Source organism: Cucumis melo, chromosome 8 (genome assembly GCF_025177605.1).
Source record: "Cucumis melo cultivar AY chromosome 8, USDA_Cmelo_AY_1.0, whole genome shotgun sequence".
Taxonomy (NCBI): Eukaryota; Viridiplantae; Streptophyta; class Magnoliopsida; order Cucurbitales; family Cucurbitaceae; genus Cucumis; species Cucumis melo.
In genome coordinates, this window is record NC_066864.1 from 23,963,657 (window position 1) to 23,979,643 (window position 15,987).

The window sequence follows — 15,987 nt, forward strand, 5'->3', positions numbered from 1 at the left end:
ACACTTTCTTGCCTTTCTTCTTTGAGACTTACCCTTTTGCTTATACCCACGGTACAAACGAGATTTATTTTTAGGAAATTTTGTTTACGCTTCTTTCGACGAGTTATTAACATTCATCCCTCATCAGCATCCTCCACCTTCTTTTCTTCTCCTTTGGAGTAAACAGTTTGAAGGTTATTATTTTGTAAGATCTCCAATGAAGAATATATAATAATAGACTCCAGAGATCCAAATTGGATCAGACTCTGCGTAGCAGGTAATCGACCATTTAGATGAATCATTACTGCAGCATAATTTGTTTGTGCCACGCCATCAAGATCTAGCTCAATCCTTTTGTCTAAAGGTAATTTCAAAATCAACTCTTTCAATACAAAGCATTTTTCTATGGGATGCCGAATGACCCGATGATATTTGCAGTAATTGTGATCATTTACCATCCCTATTTCTACGAGTTGTTTACATTCTGAAAGTTGAATGAGTTGTTTCTCTAGTAGTTGCTCTAACATGTCAGGTAGGCCAGAGTCTCGAAAATGGTAAACTTTTTCTTGTCTCTCTTTCAATGTTGAGCGTCTTTTTTCACCTTCATCTTGGCATTTTTCAACTTTCATTTTCTTGGAGACAAACTTTAAAGGAGTCATGCTGACGACCATAGCCTTCTTGGTAGCACCATTCGATACCTTATGGGCGCTCTTCACTTCTTTCTTCTCTTTTCTCACTTCTAGGACCAGTAGATCATTGTTCCCTCTATTAGCAATACTTAACTTCATATCATGAGCTCTAGTTGCTCACTCTTCAAAGGTGCAGGGGTTTTATTCCATGCAATATGTACAGGAGCCCCTAATGCATTCCTTGAGTTCAAATTTCCACAACTAATAGTTCAACTAATCTATCTTTGCAGTCAAGGCTTAATGCTTTCTAGAGATTAATATAGTCAATAATGACTGGCTCACTCTTTCAAAGCCTTTGCAGTCAAAGGCTTAATGCATTCCTTCAAAGGTGTAGGGGTTTTATTCCATGCAATATGTAGAGGAGCCTCTAATGCATTCCTTAAGTTCACATTTCCACAATTAATAGTTCAACTAATCTATCTTTGCAGTCAAGGCTTAATGCTTTCTAGAGATTAATATAGTCAATAATGACTGGCTCACTCTTTCGCTGCTTGGTGATAGTTAGCTGTATCATGCTAACAATACGCCGAGTGCTGTAAAAGCAGTTGAGAAAGTTCCTCTCAAGTTGCTCCCAACTAACAATGATTTCAAGTTTAAGGTCGGTGTACTAGTTGAAGGTGTTTCCTTTGAGAGTTCGGATGAACTGTTTGACCAATAAATCTCCTCGGATACAAGTAGTTTAAGATGTTTCGATGAGATGAGCAACCTATTGTTTTAGGTTGTCTTTTCCATCAAACTGTTGGAACTTAGGCGACTGGTATTCATTTGGCATTCTCAGATTATCAAACCTCTTCATATATGGCTCATAACACAAAGAGAAAGTTTGAGCAAGTCCACCATATTGAGTTTTGATGGAGTTTGCCATCATCTCCTGCAACTTTTAAACAGACAATGATGCAATTGAAGTCAAATTTTGTGGTTGGCTTTTTTGTCTAACTGTCTTCCCTTTGTCAACATTCTTGACGATATGTGTATGACTTGATTTAGTAGCATCGCGACTCTCGATGTGATTCTTGAGAGATGCAATCTCATAATCCCTTTCTTCAACTGCCTTCATGAGCTTGTTAACCTTTTTTTCAAACTCTGTCATTCTATCTTCACTTTTATCTATGTCAATCACCATAACCGACATTATATTTGGGTAAGACGTCTCTTCACTTAAGCATTCAGAGGACGGGTAAGACGTCTCTTAACCAGTGTTTTTAAAGGCTCAAGGCGCACTAAGGCGCAATGGTCCTCTGGGGCCTAGGCACAAGGCGCACAAAAAGGCGCGGGCTTTTTTTCATGAGGCGCACTATATAAAAAAAAAAAGATATATATATATATATATATATATATATATATATATATATATATATATATATATATATATATATACATACAAAATTGAAAGGAACAACAATGTATAAAATATAAGTAAATAACCAATATAGAAATGAGATTTAACTCTAATGTATAAAATATTATAATATTAGTTTTCTACCCAAAAAACAAAACACAATAGAAGTTCATTCCTAAAGATCAAACTCATCATCACTAAATTGATCCTCATCTTCATTCACTCCTTCGTTGGACTTATAGCCATCGGTATCTTCTTCTTCCTGATCAGAGTCATCCAAATTTATTTGTTTGGGTGTGGGTTGTGTGGTAGACGAGGATGAACATGAAACATTAGTCGCTCCTGAGGCCCTAGCTCTAGAATAGAAGGTTGGTTCTTTTGCTCCGGCAGCTCTTGAAACATCACCCCACGTTAAAATATCATCGTCAAATACCAGCTCATCCTCCTCCTCAGAATCATCATCCAATCTTCCAATCAACCATTCGTTACTATCATCAATATCTCTTAAAGAGATGGGATCGACGATATCTCGAAGGTTGTATTGACGTTTTAATGCTCTATTGTATTTGATGAACACTAAATCATTCAAACGACTTTGAGCAAGCCTATTTCGTTTCTTGCTATGAAGCTACAAAATTAGAAAAGTCATTGTCACTGCCAGTGAATCAACAAAATTACATTCGCATGTAAAGAAGAGGAAAGCTAACCTGCTCAAACACACTCCAATTACGTTCGCATCCAGAAGCACTACAAGTAAGACCTAAAATGCGAATAGCAAACTTTTGCAAGTTTGGAGTTGATTGTCCAAAATTATCCCACCATTCCACTATAGGCAAAAAATATATATTAATAAAATAATTATTGTTGAGTAATCGACTAATCGGTTAGTTGAAATTTACCTGGAGATATTTTGTCCCTTTGTCTGATTGCTAAAGGTTGTCCAAACAATGCTTCAGCTCTCTTATACTTGCTTAGTTCTGCAAGTATTTTGTCTTGGATGTCTAATGAAGCAACCATTTTTGTTATGCATGAGTAGAGCCCATTAACTATTTCATCATCCTCTTGGATGCTAGGATTCGAATAATAGAATGACGGGTTTAAATAATACCCCGCTGCATGCAGAGGACGATGCAACTGAAGCTCCCATCTTCTATCAATTATGGTGAAAATGTCCTTGTATTTTTCTTCATTATTATTGAACGACTTAGCAATAGCTTCTTTAGCTCTATCCATGGCCTCATAAATATATCCCATAGGTGGCTTCTTTTCGCCATCAACCAATCTAAGAACTCGAACTAGTGGGCCAGACACTTTAAGAGCAAACACAATTGTAGTCCAAAAACTAGCCAACAAAATAGTTTGAACTACTCGCCTTCCTTGTTGCTCCTTGCTCCATTTGCTATCCTTCCATTCATCTGAAGTAAACATCTTCCTTAAGTTGTTCTTTTGATGATGTATACTCGATAATGTAATGCAAGCAGTAGCAAAGCGAGTCTTAGCTGGTCTAACTAACTCCTTTTGGTTAGTAAATCGTCGCATCATGTTTAATAATCCAGGACGAACATAGATGAAGTTGCTAATCTCCATGCCTCTTTTCAATGCTTTGCGAATATTGGAGATCTTGTATATATCCTCCAACATTAAATCTAAGCAATGAGCAGCACATGGAGACCATATCAATTGTGGTCGCTTTGCTTCTAACAATCTCCCTATTAACAAAGAAAATAAGTATACATTTAGCATAGAACTCACTAAATCAAACAATCTCCCTAATAGCATAATAGTTTACATTCTTACCTGCCATCACATTTGCTGAGGCACTATCAGTAACTACTTGTACAACATTTGCTTCTCCAATGCGCTCTACAAAATTGTCAAGTAGCTCGAACATCTTCTTTCCATCCTTCACATAAGATGAAGCATCGATGGACTCAATAAACATGGTGCCCTTAGGACTATTAACTAAAAAGTTAATCAATGTCCTATTTCTTCTATCGGTCCACCCATCAGCCATAACAGTGCATCCAACCTTAGCCCACTCTGCTTTATGGATGCTCATCAACTCATTTGTTGCTTCTAATTCCTTCTTCAAACATGGGACTCTCAACTCATGATATGTTGGTGGTTTCAATCCAGGACCAAATTGCCCAATTGACTCAATCATAGGGGCAAAACTATCATATGTGCAAGCATTCAAAGGCACTCCTGCATCATAAAACCATCGAGCAATTCTTTGGATGGTGTGCTCCCTCATTTCCTTCTTGTACGCCGCATTCAACGAAGTTTATTTTCCTTTGTCGTTCTTTCTATTTTGAACCACACTTTCTGGATTGGGAGTAAAAAATGCATCCATTGGACCCTTTTGTCTTGGCTTCTTCAAGCTCGAGCCACTTGATGTTGCTCTGTTATTTACACTAATACTCCCTTCATCTTCATCCTCCATACCGTAATCTTGTACATCAATGTCCACAATCAAATTTCTTTGTTCTTTGATCTCCTTTTTCTTGGACATGTAATCTCTAATTTCTTCCTTTACATGATCCGGACATTTTTTACAAGCTATGGCATTTCTATAACCACCAACGAGGTGTTGTTTCAATCGATACACCCCTCCTTTTGTTACTTTCGAACAAAATCCACAGACAAACGTATTTATATCTTGTTCATTTTGCAATCGACAATATTTCCATGCCGGATCTCTTTTAGAACTTTCATCAGCCATGTTTTTTAATAGTAATCTAATGGCAGCAAAAGAAGCACCAAAAAAGAAGATTGGATGGCAAAAAACAGAGTAATGGGAGGCTGGCAGCACAACAGTAATGGCAGCAGTCAGCACCAAAGGAAAAAGAAAAAGAAGAAGAAGAAGAATGGATTTTTTTTAATGGCAGCAGTCAGCACCAAAGGAAAAGAACCAAAGGAAAAAGAAAAAGAAGAATGGATTTTTTTTAATGGCAGCAGTCAGCACCAAAGGAAAAGAACCAAAGGAAAAAGAAAAAGAAGAAGAAGAAGAATGGATTTTTTTTAATGGCAGCAGTCAGCACCAAAGGAAAAAGAAAAAGAAGAAGAAGAAGAATGGATTTTTTTTAATGACAGCAGTCAGCACCAAAGGAAAAAGAAAAAGAAGAAAAAGAGAAAGAAGAAGAAGAAAACAGAGCAGCACACCTTAGGATTTTTTTTATTAAGATTTTTAATGGCAGTCGATCTTTAAGAAGAAGAAGAAAACAAAGCAGCAGTCGATCGTTTCGTTGTCTTCATCTTCAAGTCGAGCCGAGCCGTCGTTTCGTTTCTTCACAGTCACGTTACACGTACTAGGTAAATAAATTAGGTGAATATATTAAGTAAAAGTTAAATAGGTTTAAAATAGGTAAATATTTGTTTTTTTTAATTAAGCCCAGCCCACGTTATAAAGCCCGCGCCTGTGGGCTTTTTGCGCCTACGGCGCCTTGAGGAAGGCGCGCGCCTCAGCCGCGCCTTTCCATCGGCGCCTCGCCTACCCACAGAGAAGCGCTGGAGGTGCGCCTTGCGCCTAGGCGCGCGCCTTAGCGCGCCTTTCAAAACACTGCTCTTAACTTAAGCATTCAGAGGACAAACAGTGTTTGTCAATCACATAATTTTCTTTGATTACAATTCCACATTTTGGTGGCTTTGATAGTTGTTCCCAACTGTTCCTTACCACCTCAAAGGGTGGCACATCCTCAAATGTCTAAGTTCCCTTGAGTGACTGCAGTATTTGGCCGCTTGCTGATGTCGCTTAGAGCTTTAGAAGTGATTTCTTCCGAAATTCTTAAAAATGAAAGAGATGAAAGGTAGAGATGGTCCTACTGGACGTGCCAAATTGTTCACACAAGATTTTCGAAGAAATGTAATTCGTGGAATTGATCTTTATACATTTAATTCATATAGTAGATACCTAATATTTACTTTTTTTATGTTTTCTCTCGAATACAAATTAAAACTTATAATTTATTGGTATTCGATCTTCAAGAAGTTGTAGTTGCAAGTCAATTTGAGCTTTAATCTTCTGAAATTCAAGGAAAATTTGATCTTCTAAGTCTTCAATCTTTCAGAAGATGATAATCTTATGGTTGATAAGAACTTGCACGTCTTCAGAGCTTTTAAAAGTTTGAATATTCAATTCTTCAAAGCTTCAATTATTCATTCAACCAAAGATCCACAAATGAATGACAAATGTCTTTACTTATAGAGAATTTTCATGGACTATAGTAGACTTGAACCCATTTGCTTGCTGAGCTTGGATCCACTTGCTTAGTGAGTTGGACTTGAGTTTGGATCCATTTCCTTTATGGGCTTGGACCCCAATGCTCATCGAACTTGTGCTTGAACCCATTATCCTTGTTGACCAAAATTTTATATCTAGGACCTTAACTGGGTTGAATATAAGAAAATTTAACTATCCAAGCACAATCAAATTGTAATTATCACAATGTTGTGATGACGTGGTGGAATTTAATTGACCAAAATTTCTTACTCAACATTGTTATTTATCTACTTTGGAAAATTTTATACAATAAAGTTAAAAGGGAAAGAGAACTATTGCTTTCTAAGAACAGATATACAATTTGATTCATATATACTTCAAGAACCTAAAATCACAATTTTGATATTAAACCTATGATAACATGGGAATGATGCTGCCTTGGACCAACGAGAACAGTGGAATATGAAACCCTCATTGACATAAATAACCACAGAGGCATACCAAAGCTTTTTCCATTTACCATGTAATGTATGAAGACTATGCTACATGATCTGACGAGCGATAGATCTCGTCAATGTAATTTGTGCGCACGTAGACCGCATTAACAAGTGAGCTGTGAGTCCGACCATAAAACGTGTAGACCAATGCTCCGAGTGCAAACCAGACAGAAACCCGTATCCAAGTTGCGAGCCTGAAAGTCAGGTTTGAAGGGGAAAACAGTTGAAACTGTATAGATCAGTAAAAAATGTAACAGAAGTTGATTTCAATAGTAAGTTCACATCTCAATACTCACCCGAGATCAATCAGCAAGTAGGAGTTTATAAGAATGCAAGCAACTGGTAAGAAAGGTACAAATGGACAAGAAAAACCTGAGAGAGTGACAACACAGCTAAGTTAGATCAAGTGATCAGCGTAACATTGTTAATTGTGGGAAAGTAAATCATTTAGTGAGAACTCCGTTTTCATCTTCACTCAAATTTGCATCATTATAATCCACCCGACCCGGTTACGATTTTTCTTTCACTATACTTTCTTTTGCAATGGAAGCCTTTACTGTAAATCAATGGGGTTTTGGCTTCAACAATACCAATGTGGTCCAAGAATAAAGACTACACAATCACAAATAACTATCACTTCACGTAGTGTTCTTAGCAAATAATTGAGTTCAAGTTTTTATTTTATTAATCTTTTAAGTAACCACAGTTTGATGGAGAGAATTGAAAGAAAATATAAGATTAAAAAACATACGACCCTCACTGCAACAAAGAACTTCAATCCAAAAGAACAAGATAAACCTCATAAATTCATGATTACAAAAAGACCTAGTGACCATCACCCATAAGAAGGCATTCGAGACATGAGCTTTTCGAGTTGATCCATAGTTAGAATCAATTTTAGATTGATTTTGCTTTGAGATAAAATGATAAATAACTATGATATCGCAATGGTATAAATATTGATGCAAACCTCCTCTATGGCCAAAGCTGTGCCTTGCATCATCTTGATCTAAAGAAGCCAACACAATCAAGCTACCCAACAGAAGAACTCCACCAACTCCACATGAGACGAAGCGAGGAATGCTGGTAACAGAAATCATTAGAACTGAGTTCACAATGGGATGTACAAGAAATTTTCCAAAAGGAAATTGCCTTCAGCAGGGTGTAACCTTCCAAATGGAACAAATAAAAAACAGAAGACACTTGAGACAAGATACTTAGAAATGAATGCCAAGAACTATTCACTTTTTTCTTTCCAAATATCGTCAATAGTTTTAAATTTCTTTATTTATCTTTAACTCAACAGCATTTACCCTAGTATTCTTTCTTTCTTTTTTTCCCAATGGATGTACATCTTCCGTTATTGAAAATTATTTCATGTAGTGAGTAATAATTCTAGTTGTTTGCTTCAGTTTATATCATCCATAAACAATTTAGGAATTCAGTTCTTCCATGTTTATGTCATAGTATATTGTTCCATGGAGCTCAGATGAAGAAACCGGTGCTCATATGATCCATTGAAAGTGTTAGGCAGTAGATAGTTATCTTAAATCATTGTTAAACTGTGGAAATACTTTATCAGGTGCATGACTATCAAACTAACCATCTTGCTTGTATAACATTTCTTTCCTTTCCTATTTCCTTGATCAATGCTATATACTTTGTAGATGCTACCATCGTACTTCATTCTAATCGAAATCATGATAGGATCCACTTCGAGGCCGTAATTTACATGGTGAAGAAGGAAAAAGAGAATATTTACTAAGTGGAAAGAATATTTGAAAGACTAGCTACTTCGTGTTTCATGATGCTGTTTCCTAAGGAACTCATCTTCAATAAAGATTAATAATTAAGAAAAGAAAATAAATGGCTACAATTTCTTTGAATTAATGGGCTTGGCCCATTTTGGTACTTAGGCGGCACTTATGGGTGTATATAGGTTCTTGCCGGAAGAGAAAAAATACACCCGACGGAATTTTATTCCAGCATGTTATTTTAGTGTGGCAGTGAGGAATTGGGTTGGGCTATTAAAGGAGAGAGATTTGTAAGCATGGATTTGAGTGTCTTTTTCAATCTCCATCATAGTAGAACTTACTGTTGAAGAAGACTGGACGTAGTCCCGAGTTTAGGGCGAACGGGTATAATTTTCGGTGTTATTCACCTTTTTCCCTACACTTTTTATGATTGATCACTTATTTTGTTCTAACCAATGAAATGAGAATCTGAGATATAATTTAGTTTGTTCCACATTTATTTATATCTTGCGTAAATTCCCACGAGGCCAATGAGTCTAATTCAAAAGAATTAGTGAGCTAAAAAACTAATGGCATATGAATTGATAAACAGAAAACGTAGGTTTCTAAAAATTGATTACCTGGGGAGATACTTAGCTGAAGCTGTGAATGTAACTATTAGAATTCCTAAACAGACAAGTGCAATAGCCCAAGCAGCGGTTTTTCGCCTTTTCCCTTCTGCATTCATTTAATTTGCATAGAAGATGTCAACTTTATAGTTCCAACAAAGAAAAGGTAAAGAACATAAGGGGTTACTGAGTTCTCAAACCAAGTGAATTACAAAAAACTGGGATTTTATTATTAATTCAAACATAATGTTCAACTTGATAATTTCTTTACACTATCGACCACTACTAATTATTTCTTAGAGTAAGTTCTATTTGCTACCTATTATTCCTTATGGTAAATTTTAATTATTTTGTTCATTCTGTGAACATACTTTTGTGTGTGTGTGCGCATTACATTAAATTTGGAGTGAGAGGATATAGTAACTCGTCTTACTCTTGGTCCTTACCCAAAATGATAACTATCAAACTAACAGTTCGCAGTGCAATTTACCTAATTATTCCTCCTATACCTAGCATAAGCATTTACAGTCAGGGGTCAAACAAATTACTGATGGAAAAAATTTTAGCTTTAGTGCTACACTGAATGCTCTAATCCTATTTTAAATCATAACATCTGATGTAGTAGGAATAGGGTATTATGGTCAAATCCTTAATTTATTAGGATTAGGATTAGTTTCTTTGATTTATTAGGATTAGGATTAGTTTCTTTTATTATTTAGGATTTGGATTACGTTTCTTTTATTAATTAGAATTAGGATTAGGATTAGTTTTCTTTTGCGTAGAGTACTTGTTTTCTTGTATTCACAACTTTTGACATTCAATAAAATTCTCTCATTTGGTATACACCAATCAAAGAGCTTAAGCCATAAAAAAAAAAAAAAAAAAAAAGTTAAAACTAGTCCTTGTTATAGTCGTTGATTGATGCTTTAAAAGAGAATTTAAAGGCCTTGCGTTGTAAGTAGCAGCACGTCACATTACTGCATAATGAGTGCGAAGTTTATGTCCAATCTTTATGCATCCATTGCTTCACTTAAAAACAAGCTGTTTCTTGTAAAAGTAAGAAGGAACAAGAAGTAGACTGATTCTAACCTCTAGGTACTTGTCTCTCAATAAGAGGGTAACTGAGCATGTCGTTCCCTTCATCGTTTGAATCTTGGATATTATTCTCATGAAAACCAGATGAATCTCCAAGGAAATTGCTATCAGTTTTCTGACTCTCACCATCCAACTGTGATAATGTTGAGTTGATAGCCTCTTGAAGTGAAGATGGGAGTGGGGACTCATGTGGTGGAACATATCTGAGTATCAAAACTGATATTGCAACAGTAGTAAATGCAAGAAGTGTTCCCACACTTACCTGTAATCAAGGGAAGCATATAAGAAAAGAGGTTGGGATTAGAATCTAAATGTATTCTATCTACATATAGATTTGATCTTTCCTCTTTCTCCAATCATATCATCTTCAGCTAATATGAAAACCTCAACTTACCATTCCTGCCAACTGCGAAACATCCATAAAGAAGGCTAGAGCTGCTGCAAAAAGACCTGTTATAATGGTGCCCTTTACTGGAACTTGTGTGTGTTTATTGATGTCTGCAAAAATAGAGGGTAACAATCCATCTCTAGCCATGGCCATTAGAATCCGGGGCTGGAAAATAAATCCATCAAAAAGTTTAATTGTTATTTGGAGCACATTTCTTTCTCACCAAAGGAATGTGAGATTTAGCAATTAAATAGTTCACATTAGCATCAATGCAATACATCCCAAGAGGGATGTTTTGAAATGTTTGGAGAGATCCTAGCACAAGCTCAAGTTTGGGTGAAAACTTAACAACTTGTCTCCCAAGCGTGCCTGAATCCAAGCCACAAGGAGCGGACCCTAATTCCTCAGTACTAATAGAAACTAAAATATTGCAGCAATCGTCATAGTTGGAGTGCCCTCTTGTAGGGGAACTCCCCCTTTCTATGGGCTTGGTTTTTATTCTTTCAGTTTTTCAAATTGTTGTGATTTCATATTAAAATAGAACTACTATCTTTGAAAACTAATAACTGTATCAACACGTTCACCAGTTGCCCATCAAAATAATAAAAGATGAACCGCAATTACCTTAATATCTACCACAGAAAATATTGTTTTATAGAACGTACCTGAGGAAGAATTGAACCCAATAAGCTTGCAAAAAGAGCAGTCACAGCCCCAATTGTAATTACGTACCTGAGAATAAAAATGATAGTTTTTAAAAGATATGTTAAAAATAAAAAATAAATGGAATAAAAAAGATTCCGATAAATTTCCCACAGTTGAGTGAATACTCACATGGCCCATTGCACACCATAGCTAGAAAATGCAGAGGAGATAGGGGTGTCCGGATCCAAGGCATAGTATGGCACCAAGCCAACGATCACGGTGGAAACGAGCATATACAAAATGCTACAGATAAGCATAGTGAGTCCTATGCCAAGGGGCAAATCTCGTTGAGGATTCTTCATCTGCCAATTTAAAAGTTAATATAGTGATGAAATGCTTGAAACCTATCAAGAAGTAGACAAAATGAAACAGATTTCTAAAATCCCTATTTTCAGGGCTTAGATCCTTATCCATAATCTCTTCCTCGTAATGTTAACTGAGAATGACATCGTTAACTTAACATAAATTACAAATTGGGTAATTTTCCTTCTTCAAGACGATAAAGATACAATCTCAGAGAGATAATGGTCTTGAGTCTAAAATTTATTTGTTCCTCTTGCGACCCCCAACCAAACCTAACTTTAACCTTTTTGTAAAATCAAAGAAGAGCTATACAGTAGATCAACATTTGCTAAGAATATCATTCAAGAATCAACAAGATTCATATAAAAGATGTTCTGTGGAATTAATTTCAAGCACAGGAGGAAAAAAAAACTGAAAAAGTCTTGTTTTTTTCCCTTCCTGTGACAAGCTGCTAAAACTCACATATAGTTCCAATAAAATTGAACCATGAAACATCCTTCACAACTTTCAATACATTAGTTTGAACAGTACCTCCTCAGCAGTGCTAGTAATTGAATCAAATCCGATATATGAAAAGAAAACTACTGCAGACCCAGCAAACATCCCATTCACCCCAAACGGGAAGTATCTACAAGAACATGAGAAAGCCAAAACTAAGGGATGCGTGTTCTAAGATAAATTTAACCACAAACAAAATAGTTTCCTTTACCCGTTTGGAAGTTCGTATCCAACCCATCCATCTCTGAAACCCAGATATCCACCGACAATGGCAATGAAAAGCAAAGCACATACATTTATGGTTGTGACTATCGTTTGAGCCAATGAACTCTGAAAAATAACCATTGTAGTATTTCACCATAAATTCACAAATGAAAGACCAGATGAGATAGAAAAAGTTTTCATGGATCTACTGAAAACACCTTCTTTATCCCAATGCACAAAAGTGCAGTAACAATACAGATTAAGATTGCTGCACATGGATCGACAACAATATTGAGTCCAGGGATGGTAATACGGGCCAAGAAAGCAGGTAACTTATCCTGGCCTCCCAAAAACAGTGCCTGAAATGAACAGAAACGATAGCATCGACAGAAATTGAGCAAGGAGCATCACAAACATTTCATGCATGACAAATGTTTACAAGGAAGAGACAGAAAAAATGAAGATATGTTGCTGTGTAGGCCATATTTTCCTCTTAACATCAGTCAACATGACCGAATAACTAATGATTTCTCTATCCCAATTCCCATGCCATTTGTTTATTTTCAATTTGTCCCCTCTCCAGTTCCAGTTGTCTGAGACATGATTGGACAACTAACGGGAACATTGTACGGCCATGTGATCTTACCGATACTGAATCAAAATTTTCATGTTCCAACTGTTAAAAATGAAATGAGCAGTCTCGTTTCTTGAGTACGCATCTTTAAGCTCCTTTCACATTTAGAATAGATAACAGTATTCTTATAAAAAATAAAAATAAAATAAAAAAAGAAAAACAAAAGGGAACATAAAACACTAAGCTCACTACCATTATCTATTTTAAGATGGTAACTTCCAGTAGCAATGGCAACAGACAGCCCACAAAAGAGAACTGGAAAGATGAGCACCAGAATAAGAAGGGGGAAAACAAGTATTCAACACCATGTCGGAGTGAAGATTTAGCCTCTTAACCTTTTTTGATATAGGATATAATGCTTTTAAGAATTGTGTCATGCTCAAGTTAGCAGTTTTTTATTTATTATTTTTTAAGAAAAAACTTTCTTCAAAAGTTCAATAGTCTTGTAAATTCATGCTAATAGTCCAGTCTCAAGTTAAAGAGCAAGAGTGTCAATAAATGTAAGAAGTTTTCACGATACCAGATTGGGAGTTATGCCACGAGCCACAGTAGAACCACCAATTGTCCATTCCAAAATAAGAGCCCAACCAACCAACCAAGCAACTCTGAGAGTAATCAACCACACACATTAAAGATGTTGCAAATATGCTGGTAGCAGCTAGTAGACAGGGAAAAAAAGCCCACACACACAAAGATCTTTACCTTACCCAAAAGAAAACACATTATTTAGGTTAATAGTAAAAGAGAAGCTTCACTGTTGTTCAATAATTATCTTGCCTTGATAGATACAATTATTTCAAACCACTCTGTGTTGCCCTATGGTTAATGAGGCCAGTTACAAAGAAATAAACGGGAACCTTGGGTTGTGGAATCAAACCCATAACAGATATTAAAATTTGGAATTTTCTAACAACCAAATGTCCTAGAGACAAGTAGTTGTCCTGTGAAATTGGTGAATCTATACGTAAGCTAGCTCAGAAGCTAATGTTACTAGAAAATTTGATTTTACTTTTTCCTTTAGCAGTGATAAAAGATTTTGTCATACCCTTCTCCAACACAAATGTATGTATAGTGATAGGCACTTCCTGCAGATGGGCACCGACATGCAAGCTCTGCATAACAAAATGCTGAGAGTGCAGCAGCTACCCCAGCAATTAAGAATGATATCGCAAGAGAAGGTCCAGCGTGCTCTCTGGCAACTGTTCCAACCAAGATATACACTCCAGCTCCAATTGTAGCTCCAACTCCTATGAGAAGGAGGCAAAGCAATCGTCACACATCATAACTCTTTTTTTAGTTTAACCAACCAAAAACACTAGGCACCCAGTAGATAAGGAAGAATATGTTTTGTTCTAGGAGACATTCAAATAACAAAATCAAGCTGACATCACAGAACTCATAGGATCGCCACCACAGCACATTGGACAACATAAGCAACTTGATTCCCAATGATATAGACATAGCTCAATTTCAAAACAATGCAACCCATATTGTCCTAGGAAAAGAAAGAAGCTAGAACAAAAGACAAATTCAAACAACCATTGAACATCACCCCTACCCAATCCTTCCCAAAAAGCAAATTACAGAAAGTAGAAACATGAGAGGCCCCAAAAACTCACCAATGGCAACAAGGTCTATTGCAGATAATTTCTTAGCAAGTTGATGATGATTTTCCCTCGTTACGTTCTCAGAATCCACCTGTTTTCTCCTAACCAGACTTTCAAAAACACCTGATAACCTTCTTCCATAACCAACATCCGAATCCCCCGAACTCTGGCTACGAACCAGCATGTTATTCACAGAGCGAGGTGGCAAAATTAGCTGTTTATCACTGTTCTTAAAAACCCATCTCCAGTTTTCATCAAAAATCCAAATGGGTGTCAGAAATAATTGATAATCGGATTCTTTATCTTCACTCTTCCCAATATGACACCATACCCCTTCTATCCTACAAACCCATTATACCTAACAGACCATACTGTAAATCTTTGGTACAAAATTTGGAAGAAGCTTATCTGCTTTGAATTTGATTGAAACTTGAAACTGGGATACCTTCTTTCGCGGTTCTACAACTTCAATGGCTGTCCCTCCTTGTATGATTCTGTTTTTGCGGCAAACGAATAATTGGGATTAGAATATCAAAAATGTCATCGAGATTAGTTTAGTTGTAGTTTCCAATTTTGTTAGCAATTGCATGCAAAGTTGGATTTTCCACTTCCGTCCTCGACTTGATTAGTTGGGAAAGAAAGAAAAATGTGGGATTCAAATCATTTCAAATCCAGAAATAAAACTATAAAAGCCATCAATATTTGGGGCCAAAAGATGTTCGTTTATTTTCATTTTTATTGTAAATATAGTAAAAATTTATAGGCATAGATTTAATAGTAAATTTTGCAAAATTTATGGAGATAAACTTTAGCGGAATCTAAAATTTTGCAGCATCTCAAATGCAGGAACACAATCGCACCTTTTAGATTACATGAAGTTACCAGACATAGTTTTAAAATTTTAAATTCTGCATGAAATAAATTTTAAACATATTCAACATTTTAAAATTCGAACAAGCCAAATGCAAAAAGAACAAGAGGTACAATTTTCTATTATTACTGTCAAGGATTAGAGGGGAGATGAGTAAGCATTAGTGGATGAGGAAGAAATTAAAGTATTGATTTGGGTGACACAAACTTTTTTCTTTCTATATTTTGAAATGTCTTTATAAGTAAAACGGATTTAAGATTTAAATTCGGAACCTATTAGGAACGTAAATATATCAAAAAAAAACTCATATAAGTAATTTGTTTATTATAAATAAAATTCAATTTTGTGTTTAAATAAACCATTCAACTTCCCATTTTATGTCCAATAGCTTGTGAATTTTTTAAGGGTTTTTTTCATAATAAAAAATAAATTATTTACAATGACAAAAATCCATAGCCTTCAATTTTGTAGTATAAATATTTTTGCTCTTTTTTCTTCTCTTTAACAAATATTTTAATTGTTTTTATATAAAATTTAATTGAAAATTAAGTTAATTTAATTATTAGACGAAATTAAAGAAAAACTAACAAGCTAATG

The 15,987-nt window shown here is 35.7% G+C and overlaps 3 protein-coding genes across 4 annotated transcripts; all 3 read right to left on the bottom strand.

The window, feature by feature from the left end:
- Nucleotides 1-2,072: 2,072 nt before the first annotated feature.
- LOC103499176 (uncharacterized) lies at nucleotides 2,073-4,261 on the bottom strand. The gene is made up of 4 exons (XM_051089369.1): nucleotides 3,805-4,261; nucleotides 2,907-3,716; nucleotides 2,715-2,833; nucleotides 2,073-2,635 (listed from the first exon to the last, which is right to left on the bottom strand). Exons 1-4 carry the CDS (start codon nucleotides 4,259-4,261, stop codon nucleotides 2,183-2,185), a joined length of 1,839 nt encoding a protein of 612 aa, XP_050945326.1. The 3' UTR covers nucleotides 2,073-2,182.
- Nucleotides 4,262-4,291: 30 nt separating this feature from the next.
- LOC127150701 (uncharacterized) lies at nucleotides 4,292-4,729 on the bottom strand. The gene has a single exon (XM_051089207.1). It carries the CDS (start codon nucleotides 4,727-4,729, stop codon nucleotides 4,292-4,294), a length of 438 nt encoding a protein of 145 aa, XP_050945164.1.
- Nucleotides 4,730-6,473: 1,744 nt separating this feature from the next.
- On the bottom strand, nucleotides 6,474-15,636 carry LOC103486015 (cationic amino acid transporter 4, vacuolar). 2 transcript variants are annotated; one of them, XM_051089370.1, is made up of 14 exons: nucleotides 14,532-15,636; nucleotides 13,958-14,159; nucleotides 13,433-13,517; nucleotides 12,497-12,637; nucleotides 12,286-12,404; nucleotides 12,108-12,204; nucleotides 11,403-11,575; nucleotides 11,234-11,300; nucleotides 10,575-10,733; nucleotides 10,175-10,442; nucleotides 9,098-9,194; nucleotides 7,694-7,806; nucleotides 7,020-7,095; nucleotides 6,474-6,917 (listed from the first exon to the last, which is right to left on the bottom strand). In XM_051089370.1, exons 1-14 carry the CDS (start codon nucleotides 14,701-14,703, stop codon nucleotides 6,764-6,766), a joined length of 1,923 nt encoding a protein of 640 aa, XP_050945327.1. In that variant the 5' UTR covers nucleotides 14,704-15,636; the 3' UTR covers nucleotides 6,474-6,763. The 2 variants fall into 2 exon arrangements, with proteins under 2 accessions (XP_050945327.1, XP_050945328.1); XM_051089371.1 differs by lacking the exons at nucleotides 6,474-6,917; nucleotides 7,020-7,095 and having other exon boundaries at nucleotides 7,755-7,892; nucleotides 14,532-15,207.
- Between the last annotated feature and the right edge of the window lie 351 nt (nucleotides 15,637-15,987).